The sequence below is a fragment of the Talpa occidentalis genome, unplaced genomic scaffold (genome assembly GCF_014898055.3).
Source record: "Talpa occidentalis isolate TD23 unplaced genomic scaffold, MPIMG_talOcc4v2.1 talOcc4.11, whole genome shotgun sequence".
Lineage (NCBI taxonomy): Eukaryota > Metazoa > Chordata > Mammalia > Eulipotyphla > Talpidae > Talpa > Talpa occidentalis.
In genome coordinates, this window is record NW_023601104.1 from 29,389,344 (window position 1) to 29,406,416 (window position 17,073).

At 47.6% G+C, this 17,073-nt stretch overlaps 1 protein-coding gene across 3 annotated transcripts in view; it reads right to left on the reverse strand.

Moving 5' to 3' along the window:
- DAPK2 (death associated protein kinase 2) overlaps positions 1-17,073 on the reverse strand; it is a 106,691-nt gene that overhangs the window by 13,700 nt on the left and 75,918 nt on the right. For all 3 annotated transcript variants that reach the window (XM_037502671.2, XM_054688027.1, XM_037502669.2), the window contains exons 5-9: positions 6,731-6,860; positions 5,089-5,137; positions 4,276-4,302; positions 2,032-2,184; positions 1,061-1,106 (exon numbers count right to left, since the gene is read on the reverse strand). In XM_037502671.2, the coding sequence (XP_037358568.1) occupies positions 1,061-1,106; positions 2,032-2,184; positions 4,276-4,302; positions 5,089-5,137; positions 6,731-6,860 (405 nt within the window). The remainder of the gene's footprint in view (positions 1-1,060; positions 1,107-2,031; positions 2,185-4,275; positions 4,303-5,088; positions 5,138-6,730; positions 6,861-17,073) is intronic.

Sequence of the window (17,073 nt, forward strand, 5' to 3'; positions counted from 1 at the left end):
TAGCATTTAAGGGGAACTGGCACAGACAAGCAGGCTACAGCCAGGACTCTGCAGGCATCCACTCGAGGGCTGGAGCACACAAGGCCATGGCTGACAGAGGGAGGTTGAGAGCCCTCCCTTCTCAGGACTAGTTGGCTCTGAAGGCGTTGGCAACACTGCATGCTGAGCAGGGAGGCATCATGACAGACTCACTAGCTCTCTGCTCTGGGCCCACCCTGAACCTGGAGGGCTCGTGGTCTTCCCTACCTTTCAACTAGCAGAAGAATTTGATCTTTTCCTGAACACACCAACCCTCCCCACTGTCCACCTTCCACAGGTCTCTACCCCCTGATCATCCTCGCCAGCTTTCTCACATCATGAGTCCGGTGAATGGGGAGTCAGGTGACATCTCTGGGAGTGCACATTTCAACAGCCAGTAGAACTAGTGCCACTATCCCCACTCCTGATTCCTATCCTGTCAAGTGCTTCTCACAGCATCTTACTGTGATTGGAGGACATCACCCTCTCAAAAACAGTAGCTGGAAGCCCCCATACAAAGCAGGTTAAGCAGGGATTCACCTTGGTGTCCCCACTCTTTCCCATCAGGCCTCTGTCTTGGAGCCCCATTCTCTCAGGCTTCAATGAGCCTGTGGAAGCCAGGTGGCTGGTCTAAGTGAGACCTTTTACTCAGAGCTCCAAAAGTCATAGGAAGGAGGTAAGATAGTATTGTTGAAGTTCTTAATGGTTGCTGATCTCTCTCCAACGTAGGGAGTCCTGATTTCTCCTTTGAGGACAACGGTGACACATCCTCCAACTTACACTTTCTAAGAGAGCCCCAAAGATAAAGGGTTTCAACTGAGGCTTGTGGGGGTTGTTTCATAAGTCATCTGAACCTGTGAAATACAAACTTAAACCTATAAAACTATTTGTAGAAGGCTTTCTGCCTGCCTCCTCCCCATTAGCTTTCATCTGCGCCTGAGGGCGGCAGTGCTCAGATGCTCCTGCATTTCACTGCCCCAGCCAGCCTAGGTGACAGAGCAGGGACCTGCCTACTCCCTGGAATTCATCAGTGTGCCCTTACCGTGATCCAGGGGTGTCTGAGAGCCTCTTGGATTGTGAGCCGTTTCCTATAATGAGGATCAGAAAACAGTGATGATCCATAAGGACAGAAGCAGCGCAACATCTCCACTCATACTCATTTAGACCTGTGTTTTGGCATTCTTTGACCACTGCCACCAAATCAGGATAATGGAGAATACAGTGACAGATGGGGAACTGGCTGTACTCCAGAGAAAGTGGTCCTAGCAGACCCCTATTAGGGAAACCTCATCTTTGGTCCCAAAATTGAAGGGCCTAACACCACATATAGCAGAGTTATAAATGCTCTACTGAACTTCCAGGTCTCCTCTCTACACCTTTGGCTGTTTTTTTTTTTTTTTATTTGCCTCCCAGATCTCTTCTCTGCCCTTCACTGCCCTTAGAAGAGGAAATTTGGCCCCTTCACTTTAGAAGACCTCACTCTAGACCTCTTGGAAGTTTGTGGACCAAGAAGATATGACCAAGAGTCCTTGGACCTTTACCCTGCCCTATCTAGGCTATGCTCTGAACACCTTGCTCCCTACAATTCCCTGAGCATTTCTCCCTTTGACCCCACAGCTCACTCTGGGCACTGAAAAGGGGGTAGGATTAGTGTGTCTAATCCTCTCATTGTATGGATCCCTCAGAGCCTGCCTACCCCCACTCCCACCTGAAAAGGCTTGAAAACTGCCACTTTCCTTGTTAATTCCTAGTTCCAAGTGGACAAGCCACACAAAAATAATGAGCCCTAGAGAAACCCAGGCTGACTTCAAAACACACACACACACACTTATTCGCATTTCAGCAGGAAAACTTGAGAAAACTATCACAACCAGTCCACAATTCTCAGGAGCTGCTCAGATTAGACCACAATGGTGCTGATGACAGCCATGGCAGGGCAGGGACAGACTGACATCTATGGGAGAGGCGGTAAGAGAATATGAGTACCTGGGAAGCCTTTATCTGTTCTCTTACCGGGTCTCTTTAACTAGAAGCTTCCGAATGAAGTCCTTGGCCAGTTCACTGGTCTGACTGAAGAATTCCTCATCGAAGTCGTAACTCACTGCTGTGATATTTGCCAGTGTTTCCTGCTTTGTGTCTCCCAGGAAAGGGGATGCTCCACTTAAGCTGAGCACACAAGAAGGAACATGTGACTAGGAAAGTAAATGGAAGTGGGGTAATGGACTTGGGGATCCCTGACTTCTACTATGTGTGGGTATTGAAGGCTCCCAGCAACAGTCCACCCACTCTGGGCAGCCAATCAGCAGGCTTTTCAACTGAGTCCAGTTCAATACACTTTATGGAGCTACTCCAAAGGATCTGTCAGAGAAACTATGCCTTCAAAAACTCAAAAGAGGAGGGAACAGAAACAGAGACATGGCTTATATCATCATGCCCAGTAGGACAAAGCAAAATACAACAGAAGACCGGGCAAAGGACTGGGGGAGCACAAGAGAGGGGGGAAGTCCTCTGAAAGCTTCCTGGAAGAGCTGACATTTGTACCAGTTGTGTCTTGAAAAATGAAGAGGCTGCCAGCAATCAGAGAAGGAGCTGGAAGGTCTTCTAAGCTAAGAATGTAGCTTGAGCAAAGTCTGAGAGGTATGGAAATAGATGGCCCATTGTGACCAGAAGGTTCTGAGAGGTTCCCCTGAAAGATTTGTCAAGGATGTGTCATTCAAATAGTGTCTCCTGAATTTACTGTTTCGTGACTCATATTCCAGTTGCATATGGGATACCTCTGACCCAGGAGATGCCATTGTCCCAGAAGTCACTGTGCCCAACCCTTATCCCTGCATTCCCTGCCTCAATTAATGATGTTATTTCACAAATGTACTCAAGCTCGAAACACAGGGGTATCTCTTACTTCCTTCCATTACCTAGAAACATCAAACTGGCCCAAATGTCTTGCTGGTTCCATTTACCAAATATTTCTTAAAGGCCACTCCCATTCCCTGTCCATAGCAGAACGAAGATGTACTGGAAAAAATTCTGATATTTCAATTCGGGGTTTGAATCTCAGTTCTCTAACACGAAGTCTGGTAAGATACTCAACTTCTCTGAGCTACAGTTTCCTTATTTGTACAACAAAGAAAATAAATGCCTTCACCTCACATGATTATTGTGAAAACTAAATAAATATAAAATGTTTCAGGTAAGTCTGGCCCATACAAAGGGCTCTGGAATTGAAGGCCATTATTATTGTCATTACTGAGCACAAAAAGCCTTCCATGGTCCCCATTTTCTATAGGATCACATCTAAACTCCTGAGCAAGGCATCAAAAGTTGAACCTGGGGTACTAGTGGGCTCAGTGGGCAGCCACAGTTGAAGTTCCAAGCTGAAGCTCGGGAGTGGGGGCACCACCTAGTACAGAGCTTCCAGTCCAAGCCCCACTGGAAGAGGCAGGGAACTGTTACAGGGGTGGTGAGAGAATGACGCCCACAGCTGGACGGCACTGGTGCGCCCTGTGCTTACCCAGGCGCCATGAAACAGCACTTTCCTTGTGAGTGGTGAGCAAAATGGTTAGAAAGCTCTAATGGAATGAACACCTACTAATCAGCCAAAAATACACCAGAGCAGCGCTAGGAAATCTGCATGTCGGCTGATTTAACCCCCACAGCACACCCATGGCAGGAAGTTTGTGATTCCCATTTTTCTGATGAGAAAAGCAGGCCCAGAGGTTAAGCATCTGCCCAAGGCCACAGAGATGGAAAGTGACAGATCCACGACATATGGAGCTATGCAGGAAATCTCTGCTTCAGTACTTCGGGGACAGAAAGGAAAGAAAGGCTCTGGGGAACAAGGAGAGAGAATGTGAGCGCTAGAGAGAGGAAGGGGACAGGGCAGGGAAAGAGGCAGGATGCAGGAGCACACAGCAGCTGCAGAGCTGCCCCAAGGCCTCGCAGTGATAGCTGACATTCTCACAGGAAACCTCTGTCTGAGTGGAGCTAAGAGGTCGATGCCTGACCATGGCAGGGTATCAGATGCAAGCTGAGCCAGATGGAGGGCCGCAGGCTGCTCTCCTGGGTTGCTGCCCAACCTCAACCCCAGGTGATGAGATGTATGAGATGGAGCTAAGAGAAATTAGTTTCAAGTTTATTGTGTGGATCTAACACATCTGGCTTTTTGTGGATGCTCCAGAAATGTCTATCTGCCTGCTCCTTTCCCATTTTTCCCAGCTCCTCAGATTTAAACAGGGTCAGGGCCCTAGGCATACTCACAGGATGTAGGTGATGACACCTATGCTCCTGCAAAATAGAGAACAGTCAGGTCAAGACTCTAATCCCCAACCAGCAAGGGACTCCCCACACGGTTCTCAGGGGTAGTGATCACTTCCCCCTCACCCGCCCCACAGGACCCTGGGATGCACCCTCCACCCCAGCCCTCTCTTTAGCAGCAGCAGGGATACATATGGAGGCATCAATCTCTGGACACTTGAGTATGAGGACCCAGGTTTGAGATCAGACTCCTACACTTGTAGACTGAGATTAGGGCAAGTTCCTATCACCTGTGAGTCTCTTTCTCCTCATAAAATGAAGAAAGTGATAACTACCTTCCAGGACTGCTGGCAAGATTTCAGAAAACCAGCAATTAAGATGCTTAGTCAATTCTAAAGCATGTTCAAATGAAACAAGTCCTGTCTGTGCAGAATCACTCGCTGAGGTAGCCCCAGGTCCAACACAGTGACTAGAACATAAGAGGCTCTTAGTGATCACTTGGCCGGCTGACTGAGTTATTGATACCAGTATCTTTATCGTGGCCTTGGCAGGCCTCAGGGGTGAGCTGCACCTCGAGCCTTACTTTTCCCTGTGTTCTCTGCCTCACTCACCATTCTAACTAGCCTCAGATCCAGGCCCAGCTACCCTCAGCTGCTCAGGCCACAGGTCTAGCACATCTGGATCAGCCAGAGGCTCTGACAGGTGAATGTCGAGAAAGGGGTTCTCATGGTCAAGGGAGATGTCAGGTGGAGCCAGGGTAAGAGGCCTCCTGCCTTAGAAGGGTCCCTAGGCAACCTGGTTGCCTATACCACTTACCACATGTCAGCCTCCAGTCCCAGGGGCTCATAATTCACGATTTCCGGAGCTGAAAGAAGCCGTTTTGAAGAGTCAGCAGGAATATGAAAATGAGAAGAGATGGTTGTAGGGAACTGATATCAAATGTCCCATCCTGAATCCTCACTAAGGAAAATGAGAGCAGCAGATGGAGGTAAACTAGGTCTAAGGCTTTTGAGGAAGAAAGTTGCCTATTATCCTGTGGAAACTTTACAGAGATTTTGGTAGTAAGAAGGAAACCACAAAGAAAAAGAAGAGGAGGATGGGAAAGGAAGATGAAGCAAGAGGAGATGGGGCAAGGAGACAAGGCCTGCTTTGGAACTCTCTGGTGGAAATCAGTGAGGTTAGTGCCTATATGCAAGATGATGTGATGGACATGAAAAGATAGTACAGTCTGGTCTGAAAGTTGACACCTTCTACCCGAGAGGTAGAACATTCTTGGGGGCGACTAAAATGAGGAGGTTTGGTACCGGAAGGGTACCCAGGGGAAGGTATGATGACCAGGAGAGGGTACAGGGTCTAGGTGAGAAGAGAAGAGGACTGACTGTTGCCCAGATATCGAGCAGATGAGCACTGGAAGGTGAGTGGTGAATTCATACTCATTGCGAGTAAGGGGTGCCTTGAGTGGGAAAAGGAGCTAAGATTAGTGTAAACAATTTTTGAACTTCAGCTCTACCATCTACTGGTTGTTTTCCCTTGAACAAGGTACTTGATAGAGAAAATAATTAAATGTGCTCGTGAGGTCATTTGAGAGTTAACTAAGACAATGTGGAGCACTAGGCACAGTACCTGGCACATAGCAAGGTTCCCCCGCCCTGGGTCCATGGGTCCATGGTACCATTCCATAGTGGCTACAGAGCTGGTATATATGGCCTGAAAACTCACCAAGCATAGTGGTCTGATACATTCTTTCTTTCATTTCTATTAGATTGTGGTTAGAGGTTTTAGTCCCAGGTTTTGAAGAAAACATGACTTCCCTCCCTCTCTGATATCCAACCCCCAAAGCAAAGAGATGATAGTTCTTAACTCTCATTCCTTTCCTTTCTGCAGGCCTCTTTCTTTCTGACCCCCAACCTGTGGCCCAAGCTTCATGAGGAGGTTCTGGGGCCTGGGCCAAGGGTTCAAGAAACAGCGGGAAGAGAGAGCTGCCAGGCCCTGCTGGAGCTGGCCTCCTATGCAGGAATAAAGGTCAGGCACACAGAGGCAAGTGGGTGGATCTGGCATCTGGCAGATGATATCCTTTTTCCTTTCCAGGAAATCAAAAGCTACTCCAGAAAAGGTTGAGTTTATAGGCATGCAAAGGGGTAAGGTAATTTTAAATCTTTATAATCAACTCAGTTTAGAGCAAGACATGGTGCCAATACTGGCAAGGTCAACTCTGCAAAGGCCTGCAACCCCACCTGTCCTCCCCCTGCCCTTTGGGGCACTAAAAGCCAGAGGGCTGTACCCTCACCCAGAGGCCCAGCATGACATTCCTTCCCCAACCAGTAAGTCTCTAGGGAATTTCTAAGGCTTCATCTTTCAGTCCAGAGGCCATGGTGCCAGAACCAGGGTTTGCTCCTGGGATTTCTCTACCTTTTCAGCCCAGATGATTAGCTGAGAGAAAAATAGGCCAAAAACTCACCAACAAATTCTGGTGTCCCAAAAATGTTTTTAAATTCAACTCCATCTTCTATTTCATGAGCCAGACCAAAGTCAATCAGCTTGATGTGTGGAATGGGAATATCCTTGTCTAACAACATAATGTTTTCTGGCTGGAGAACAGAAACAAAAGAGAGGGAAAGGAATTAAAGGATGGTAATTAAAGCCCTGTTTTGTATTTTTGCTTGGGGATTAGGGTGGGGCTTGGTGTTCTTTTTTAGGAGACTGAAACAGCATACATTCTTCCATGTTTTTGTGTCCTCAGTCTTTTCCTATGAACTCAAAATCAGGCATAGGGCTGAGAACAAGGCACAGGTTTTACCAAATCTTTTTCTAACAACAGAGCTAGAGACTTTGGCTCTAACCCCCTTTCTGTCTCCAAATAGCAGAGCCCTGTAATGCAGTGCCTCTGTTTTCCCAACTGCCGAATAGGTCCACTGAGATACTTGCAGCATTTCCTGTAGACAAACTGCGGGCTGTGTGAGCGCGATGGAGTGGGGGTGGTGCAGCTCAGGCTGGGTTTACATTTGGCTTATTGACCTTAGTCTTCCTGACCACTTCTTTCCCCTAACTGCCCAGTTTCCTGTTGACAACCTGCCCCTCCTCTAGACTAACTGTGTACTTCACAATTCTCTATAAGTTTAATTAATTTTGACCTTTAACATGACACAGGAAAAAATGCACCTGACTTCCAGGGAAAATATCAGCTGCCCAGGTTATTTCCAGCCTGACCAACAGCTGCCGGGTCTGACACAACAGCACAGGTGTGTGTTGGTGGGGGGTGGAGGTGGGGGTGCTCTGCCCTGGCCTCACACACCCTGTGCTTCCAGTGAAACCAGAACAAGACCCTGAGCCTACCCTTGTCTCTCTTACACAATTATTCAGAGTACAAAATAGACAAATAAGGTCCCCTAATTCACCCTTTCTCTTCCATTTCCCACCAGGACTGCCCTAAACTGAACTCAAAGTGGAACTTCCTAACAACATGGATCCACCAAAAAACAAAAAAAACGTGTACACAAGGGTCCACAGAATGACAGTCCCAAAGTGAATATGACTGATGAGCAAATAAGCCAAATGTGATCCAGCTGTATAGTGGAATACTATTCAGCCATGAAAAAAGAGAAGGCAAAGGAAAAAGAGAAGGCAAAGCACACTGGCATGCTCTAGCATGGATGAACCTTGAAAACATGCTAAGTGAAACAATTAGTCACAAAAGATTACAAATTATATGATTCCATTTACATGAAACTTCTAGCATAAGCAGTTCCGTAGAAACAAAGACTTGTAGCTGCCTTAGATTGGGGAATTGGAGGGTGACTGCTATAGGTAGAGGGTTTCTTTGGGGGGGTGATAAATGTTTCTACAATTATAAAATTGGTGTTAGTTTACATTGTTAGTTAGTTGTACATTTTTTTTTTTTTAAAGAGGCACGTATTTTATTTATTTATTTATTTGTTTGTTTGTTTGTTTATACATGCACTGGGTACAGTCAGAAACGCGGGAGGGTGAGAGAATTCACCAGAGCCAGAGCGGGGAGCAGAGCAGGCAGAAGGACCGAAGTACACTGCTGAGGGGAGCAGCGGGCGGCAGGAGAGGTCTGCGCGCCATGTGGGACCCTCCTCCGGTGGCCGGGGAGCAGCCGGGGATCGAACCTGCGCGGCAGAGGCCGCGGGCAGCTTCGCAACCCAGCGCTCAACCGCTGCGCCACTGGGGAGGCCCTAGTTGTATATTTTCAATAGATAAATTGTATATGTGACATTTCAATAAAACAAGTAAGTACATACATACATAGATAGAAATAAACAAAAAAAAGTATGTGTGTTTAAGAAAACTGAATGGCCCTGTTTCTCAAAGCACTAAAGAATTTTGCACTTTGCATCTTCGCTGACATCATTTGCTCTACTTGGAAAACCTTTCCCTCAACCTCTGCCTACTGAGTCCCAGCCTGGGCTTGAATATCTAACTCAAACCACACGTCCTTGAAACCTTTCCTCACCAGTCATGAGTTCCCCACTCCCACCCGAAGTCAGGCCTCCCATCTCCAGGTCACTCTGTGCTTACTTGAACCTTTTATTTTGTGACATTGGTCACAGTCTCCCTCATCTAACAGTCCTTGTTGTTTCTGTCATAGCTCCCCTACTAGATCCTCAGCTGGAAGGAGTCCCTTGCTTCTTCACCTGCAGGGCAGAGCGCAGAGGCTGGCAGGCTGAGGGTGACCCCACCTGTTAGCTGAGCAATTCTGAATTTGGACTGAAGATATTCCAGATCTCCTCGAAGTCTCTCTGCCCTCATATCACAGTGGCTGAAAACTTCAACTCAAGTGAGATGACAGGCCCTCTTTTTCAAAAAATAAAAGATACATTTCCTTTGGCATTTTTTTAAGTTTGTTTATTCTTTTTCCCTCTGGAGATTTCTTTCAACTTTATTTTGAAAATGTGTCAAAGTCCTTTTCCAAGGAGTTAGATTCCTAGGTTCTGTAGAAAGGAGAGTGAGAACAGGAGGCGGTCAAGAGACAGGACCCAAGCAGGTGGCCCCACTCCAAGGTTGCAAGCCCAGTCCTAGGGTCACTGCCCATTGGCCCCCAAGGGTCCTCACATCCTGTGCAGTGAGCTGTGCCCATCCTACTGGCCACTATCTCCCAGACAGGCATCTTTTCTTCCCTCCATTCCACTCCTTTCCTCGGCCACACTATTGGGAATTGCTCCTTTCCTCCAAAGAATGGCCCTAAAGCTTCTCTCTGGGGTGAAGGAGCCAGGACTGGGATCTTTCTAACTATCAGTCAGTTCAGGGGCCAGATACCACCACATAGCAAAGGTCGTGGGCACTGCAGTAGACAGAGGTGGACACACCAAAGCAGTGGGGCAGAAGAGTCGAGAACAAGCAATGACAGGGAGGAAGGAAGAACAACTGGAGTGTGCTCAGGAAGCATGCACTCAGAGGGGAAAAGGATCCTTGCTTCACATCCTCTCCCTTCTGTGGCCTGTATTCTGGGCAAATAGCCTCTCCACCAGCTTGTGAGAAATTCAGGGCAAGGTCACGTCCTCTCAATTTCAGACCTCCTTGTCCCCCCCCAAGTTCTTGTCTACCCCAAGAACTTAACATACAGTGACTTCCCCCTTGCTCTGTCCCTACCCCAAACAGTGGCTAATTCTTGTTCTCATTTGCATGAAAATAGTACCTCCTCCAGAAGGACACACACACCACCTCCCTAGTTCCTGTAACATCCTGTTCCCCATCGCAGTGTTTCTCCCACTGTCTCCAAGGGCCTACTTATCTGTCTCCCCCACTGTGTCTTGAGCTTCCTGAGGGTTTGTTTCTGTCATCTACCCAAAGCAGGGTATAGAGCCTGGCATCCATCAGTAACTAAACCCGAGTAAAGGCCATTTAGTAGGCCCCTGCAACGTGCAGGGCCCAGTGCTAGCTAACTAAGCATGTAACACACCCCATACTTCCCTGAACCCTCTCAACTTCTTATCTGGCAGATGTTATTATTCCTTTTTTTTTTTTTCCCCCAGAAGAAACCAATACTGAAAGACTGCACTGTAGACACGGGGATTTCAACCTTTATCTGTCAGACTCCAAAGCTGTGCTCCTAATCATTAGACTGAATGATCCCCCTTCCCTGCTTCTTCAAGGGTACTGGGAATCTATCCCTGGAGAAATGTGAGTGCCGCGTGAGCCTGGCAGCCTAACTTAAACACAGCTATTTTCCTGCCCTGACACCTGCTTCCCATCCCCTAATTTCTTTCTTACAGTCATGCTTTCACCCAGAGGTGTGCTTTCACCCAGTCCTCTTGTGGTGTCCAGAGGCTCAGAAAGGAGCCTTGGGCCCCCCTGAGTTGGGCCACCTCACCTCAGTAAGACAATAGAAGGCCTGGCAAATAAGTCTCAAGGTGGATCTGGATAAGGCGATGTGGCCTGGGGGAAAGGTGGCTATGGGCAGCAAGAATGCTCTGCTGGGTGGTCAGGACCTAGATTCTTGTCCCCACATCACCACTCATGGATCAGATGCAGCTCCAGGCTCAGCTCTGCCCTAACTGGGAGTAAACTGAGGCCATAGGTTCCCTGTCACTGGGCAAAGTCTCTAGCTTCTTTCCCAGATCACAGGGAGATTTCAGTCTACCCAGGGGATTTAAACCCCATATGTGCAGTTCCTCCTGCTTTCATAAAGGCCTCCTTCTTGCTACCCAGCCTCCCTTAATAACCTCATGACACCCAGGAGGCAAGGCAGGGACTGACATTTACCAGTCATTTAGCAAAGCAAGCAATGCACTAGGGCACGATGTGACCCTTGCAGCCACCCGGAATGGTATTTTCCGTTACTATTCCTACTTCCCAGATGGGGAAACAGAGGCTCAGAGAGCTGAGAAATTTGTCTATAATAGTTTGCCTGCTCATATTGGCAGAGTCAGGCTGGGCTTCCCACACATTCCAGCTGCTGCTCTTTCCACATCCCCCAGTTTGGTTATATATCTTTAGTGGTCCCACTGACCTCTCTGCAGTGCAGAGAGGTCAAGAAACTGCTAAGGTCTCTGAGAAAGAAGCAGAGCCCAAACTAGTTGACTCCTGGCCCAGCCTCTTCTCCAGATGCCCACATGGCCTGTCTTTGCCAGTCACTTGCCTGATAGCTGAGGCATCTGTCAACTAAGGCTGCACTAGCTGCTCCATGCTGCCCTTTCAGTCTCACTGCCCATCACTTGCCTGCACCATCCTGCACACCCTCTGGGTGGTATCAGCACACCTGGAACAACATCTCATAACTCTATCCTTTGCTCCAGCTCTTCCTCTTGCCTAGAATGCCTCCTTTTTCTCTCCCTTACTTTTCAATGAAGCGATCCCTCCATGCTGACAATTCTTATGAGCAAGAGGTCCTAAGTTGCACGCTGTCTCTCATATTGTGATTCTATTTTTCTAAATGATAGCCTCCCTGGAAAAGCTCTAATTGGTTTTAACTTCCCTGGCATCCCTGATGGTGTCTTGCATCTGCATAATATTTCCCATGTGAACTGAAAAGAACTGAGACCCAGTGGTTCTTCCCCTTCTGCCTTTGGAGAATCTTCACTACCACTAGGGGCGCTCGAGCACACTCATCCCCAGAGGGTGGCTGTGTTGCTGGCTGTGTTGGAGGAAGAGGAGACTAGAGGAGGGTTCCAAAGATTAACCTGGTGACAGGCTAAGCAGCAATTCCCTCAAGGGTTTGGTGAAAGCTGTTTTGCTTTCCCCCTCCCCAGACAGGGCAGGATGGTGATAAAAAGCCCAGGCCTGGGTATTGGGAAACTCCAGTTCAGCTCCACCACCCAAGGCTATGTGAGCTTAAGCAGGCTCTCTCCTCTGGGCCTCCGTCCCCCAACTCTAAAACAAACACTGATCATATCCAAAGCCCCTTCAAATTTGAAGCTCTGCAATTACCAGCTAGTACAACCTCCCATGCTGGCTGAGCAAATTCCCATTGCTCTGGACCCCAAAGCAAGACATATAAGGTCTCCCAGGCCCAGGTCAGGAAAAAAGAATGAGCCACTGCAAACACAGGCTGCCGGGCCCAAGCAGTCTGCCCTCTGGAGTCGTACAAATCTAGCCACACTCCCTCACTCCTGGCACTCTCCTCCAGCTTTATTTACTTCAACCAAATACTTCACCAACATACCTGACATCACCTCCAAAGCACGGCTGAGAGAGGGATCAAATTTCAATAGGTACCACCTCTGCCCAGCCCAGGACTGAGGAGCTACTGCCAGGAGGTGGACTGCCCCTGACTGTCAAAACAACACACTCAACTTAGCACATCAGGCAGGCAGCTGTGGGAGAGCAATGTGCCTGTCAGAGTCCCAGTGGATCTGGCCAGAGGTACCCTCTATGGTGCCAACCAGAAGGGTGGTCCACACCAGCCCAGCACACCATGTCGAGGAGCCCCTGCAAGGTGAAGGCAGCCATGGTGGGGGGGTATGTAATAAATTGCAAAATATCAGGGCTTAGAGTCAGGCAGGTCTTGGTTTAAATTCCAGCTCTGTCGCTAGCCAAAGGCATTGGACCTCTTGTATACTTGGTCTCCCATCTGCAAAATGGGACAACACTTACCATGGCACAGAATTGTTCTAGGATTTAGAGAAATGGTCGATGTAAGAAGTGATGCCCAGTAAGATTTCAGAGAATGGTGGCTATGTTTTTTCACTCCTTCCTGGGATGCAGCATTGAAGACAGTCATCCCTGGGAACTCGACCAAATCCCTGCTGAATCATCTGCACAACTGAAAAAATGCCCTTTCACAGACCCACCTCTCCCCCACTCAACTTCTGCTTCCCTGCCCCTCCTCTATTCACCCCCAGACTCACAACGTTGGGACTACAAAGAACCTCATATCATTTAATCCCTGCATGTTGCAGTGCAGAGAGGTCAAGAAACTGCTAAGGTCTCTGAGAAAGGAGCAGAGCCCAAACCAGTTGACTCCTGGCCCAGCCTCTTTTCCAGGTGCCCACATGGCCTGTCTGTTGCCAGGTGAGGCTGCTCAGTTTAGGAGGGCAGGGGCCCAGCCAGGTCTGTGCTATGGTGACACGGAAGCTGAACCTTCACTAGAAATGTCAGGCACAGGCCCAGATTGTTCAGGAAGTGCCCAGCAACCTGAGAAAGCAGGATCTCTCGTGCCAGGCCTCTGTGGGCCGGTTTCCATGGTGCTGCACACACTTTCCCCCTGGAACAATGTAGTGAGACCACAGGCAGACCCTCTCTACAGGCTTCAGAGTAGCCCAGGCCCAATCTCCACCTCTATCATTCAAGGCCAGTTCACTCTGTCTCCTAGAGAACATAGAATTTGGACAGGGCATAGAAGAATGAATGTATTCAATAGCAAATCATAAAGATAACCACAAAGATGATGATAATAGCTACATCCCACCTTATATGCCTTATTTGATTCTTAGTACTCTTGTTATTATTCCTAATGTACAGGTGAGGAACCTGAGGCTGACAAAGACTCAGTAACTTATTTGGTGTCACACTTCTAGTAAATGACAAAACTGGATTAGAATCCAGGTATTAAGGCCCTTAGTCATTATCTATATTGATTTCCAAAAGCAGGATGTACAGGAGATACATATGTGTGCATTGGTTCAGTCACTCATTTATCCAGTAAGCAATTTCTGAGTACCTACACATCCCCATCCACTCTTGGGTTCTAGGGATGGAAATGAGAGGCAAGCCTTCCCTGATAGGGCTTTGGTATTGTGGGGAGAGGACACGTAAGGATGTTCATTATAGCACAATAGATTGTCTGGCAGAGGCAATTCAGGGTACACGCAGGCCTGTGGGTGGAAAGAACTAGATGTGTTAAGGAGGTGTCAGAAGCCATGCTAGTGTGGATATGTTGGAGTGGGTGATGGTAAGGAAGGAGAGGAAGCTTGTTAAGAAGTGTGTTCCAGCAGATGAGGAAGCCTCATCTGAATACCCAGCCCAGCCGTCCTTCCATCTCCTGCCCCACACTCATGCAGCAATCTCAACCTGAAGCACCACCCACTGCCAAGAGCCCTGTGTGTTAATCTGTGTGTTAGCCCACTAGATTGCACACTTACTGAGGTCAGGGCCTTCTTCTCATGCTCTTCCTGTATTCCTCAAAGCAAAACCCATAGTGCTTTAGAGTTTACCAGCATTCACACTCATCTTATTTGATTCTCATTCTCTAAGCAGGCATTGTCATCACTCCATTTTATAGATGAAGAAACTGAGGCTCACTGAGGTTAAGTGCTTGCCCAAGGAGCTGAGATTCAAGCTCAGGATCACCCCAAATCCTGTGTGTTCTCTCCTTTCCCATGTTACTTCCTTTCCTTTAGCTGGTGCAAGAGTGACTGCTGGGATCATCTCTGCCTGCTGGCAAGGTGGACATTTCCATCTCTGTGCTGGTACCTCATCAGCTTGCTGCCTCAGCTCCATGTTTTCCCAGAAAACCCATAGCTTAGGGTTTGTGGCTTAGGGAAGGGCTCCAACTCAGTTTCACTTGGATTTGTTAAATCACGGCCTCTGGCCACTCACTCGGGAGGCTGTTGCATGGCTCTGACCTGCTGCCCTGCCCGGGAAAGCAAGAGGGAAAACCACTATTCACTCTGTCTCTGTGCTCTTGTTGGGTAGAAGAAGGAAAATAAAAATTCACTTGCCAGGCCATTCCAGGACCAGTGGCATTCAGCAATATCAGCTTTATTGTCTGTGCCACATGATAACTAGCATTTGCCATGGTCTTTTCCTGCACATCAACTTATAAGGTCCTCACGGCCACCCAGCTGGGGGTAGCTTATACCTCCACGTAACCAGCAAGGTATCTGGACCTGGAGCCAATCACTTGGAGCCCCAAGCTGTGCTTTGAGGGCCCCCATCTGTGCTAGTTGGTCATCAGAATCCTCTGGGGACTATGCTAAAAATACCAAACCAACAAAATCATCTCGCTGGGACTAAGGCTCCAGAATCATTTTTGTAAAGCAAGTTCTCCAAGAAGTCAAAATCAGTACCCAATAGTTTGGAAACCAGTATTTTTTTTTTTTTTTTTTTTTTATTTTATTTTTTTTTTTATAGAGGCATGTTTTTTTTTTTTTATTTATTTATTTGTTTGTTCGTTCGTTTTGTTTATACATGCACTGGGTACAGTCAGAAGCGCGGGAGGGTGAGAGAATTCACCAGAGCCAGAGCAGGGAGCAGAGCAGGCAGAAGGACCGAAGTACACTGCTGAGGGGAGCAGCGGGCGGCAGGAGAGGTCTGCGCGCCATGTGGGACCCTCCTCCAGTGGCCGGGGAGCAGCCGGGGATCGAACCGGCGCCGCAGAGGTCGCCGGCAGCTTTGCAACCCAGCGCTCAACCGCTGCGCCACCGGGGAGGCCCTGGAAACCAGTATTAAAGAGGGGCCCTGTTGTTGGAGAGACACAGGTTTGAACTGCACTTTTGCCCTGTGTGACCTTGGCAAGTCATTCACCTCTCTGAGCCCTGCATCCCTCATCCGCAAAATGGGCATATTAATGTGGAAGAGCTTAGGCAGAGGTCCAAGGAAGCCCGAGGCATTCTCTAGCAATCTTCCCTTTTTGCAAATAGGCATGACACTCCCTCACAGATGTTAAGTGGATAAAATGACTAAACACTTAGAGACTGCTCAATACAGCCCAGCTGCCATTATTATAATTATACCACAGTCAGCCCAAATAGAGCTTTATCCTATTTACAAAATGCATTCACCTTCAGGATATCAGAGAAGCAGGGGTGTGTTAGACGAGCTGAGTCTTCTGGTACATGAGAGCTGACTATAAAATTTGCAGAAGTTTTGTGGGCCTGTTGTCAGAGCTATTAAGAATATTATTTTAATATTAAAAATTAAAATGGATAATGTATTTATATTTAAATAAATTATACTTAAAATGATCATTAAGACTAATTGATTCCTATTTTTAAATTATAATTTAGTATTTCTTCTGCTTTTGAGGTTATCGATGTATTTTACCTCTGTATTGGGGAAACACTACATAATCGGGTATTACTGCACCCCTCTTCCTAACTCTAGTCAGTGTGGTCACATTGGTCTCTTGAAATCAACCACGGCAGGTTGATTTCCACCACAGAAACTGGAAGACACTACAAATCAGGACTTGAGTTACTGTCTTCCTGATTCCAAACTTAAGTTGTGATGGAAAAGATCACTTAATGATACAAGTTAAACTTAAAACAGCACCATGTCTGTGAAGTGAACTTCTGTTGGCTGGAATCAAAGTTAGCCTTTAATTCAGGTCGTCTCCCCACCAAGTCTCACTGGTGCCAGTAGATAGTGGGCATGTGGAAGGCCAGGTACCACATCACATTACTGTTTGTCACGCTATCCCCTGGGTATACAGTCGTCCTTCAATAACCGTTTAAATCATCCAATTGAAATCTGCCTTTAACCTCTTGCAGTTTCCAGATGGCATGAAAGGCTTTTGCCATCAAGTTGTACATTTAATCCAACTAAGATATTCACTTATGCACTGAACAAGTCATCATGTGCAGAAACCATGCTAGATACTGGCAGTGGAACGTGACTCCTAGTGATTAAACGTCTTCAGCAGAAGACTATGCAAACAGCAACAGAAGCAAAGAGGTCAAGGGGCAGGTTAGTTCTTAGCAAAGCTTGGAGAAGGGGAGCAGGAGGTGGTAACATGGGTGGGAAAGGCTTCCAGAGGAAATGGCATTTTTGCTGAGCCTGGAAGGAAAAAAGAGGGGCAGTAGCAGCCTAAGTGGGAAAAGTATGAGTGAAGGAAGGGAGCACCAGTCAGAGCTCAGTCGTCTTCTTCCCAATGAGTAGTGTTTTGGAGTGGGGAAAGGTGCA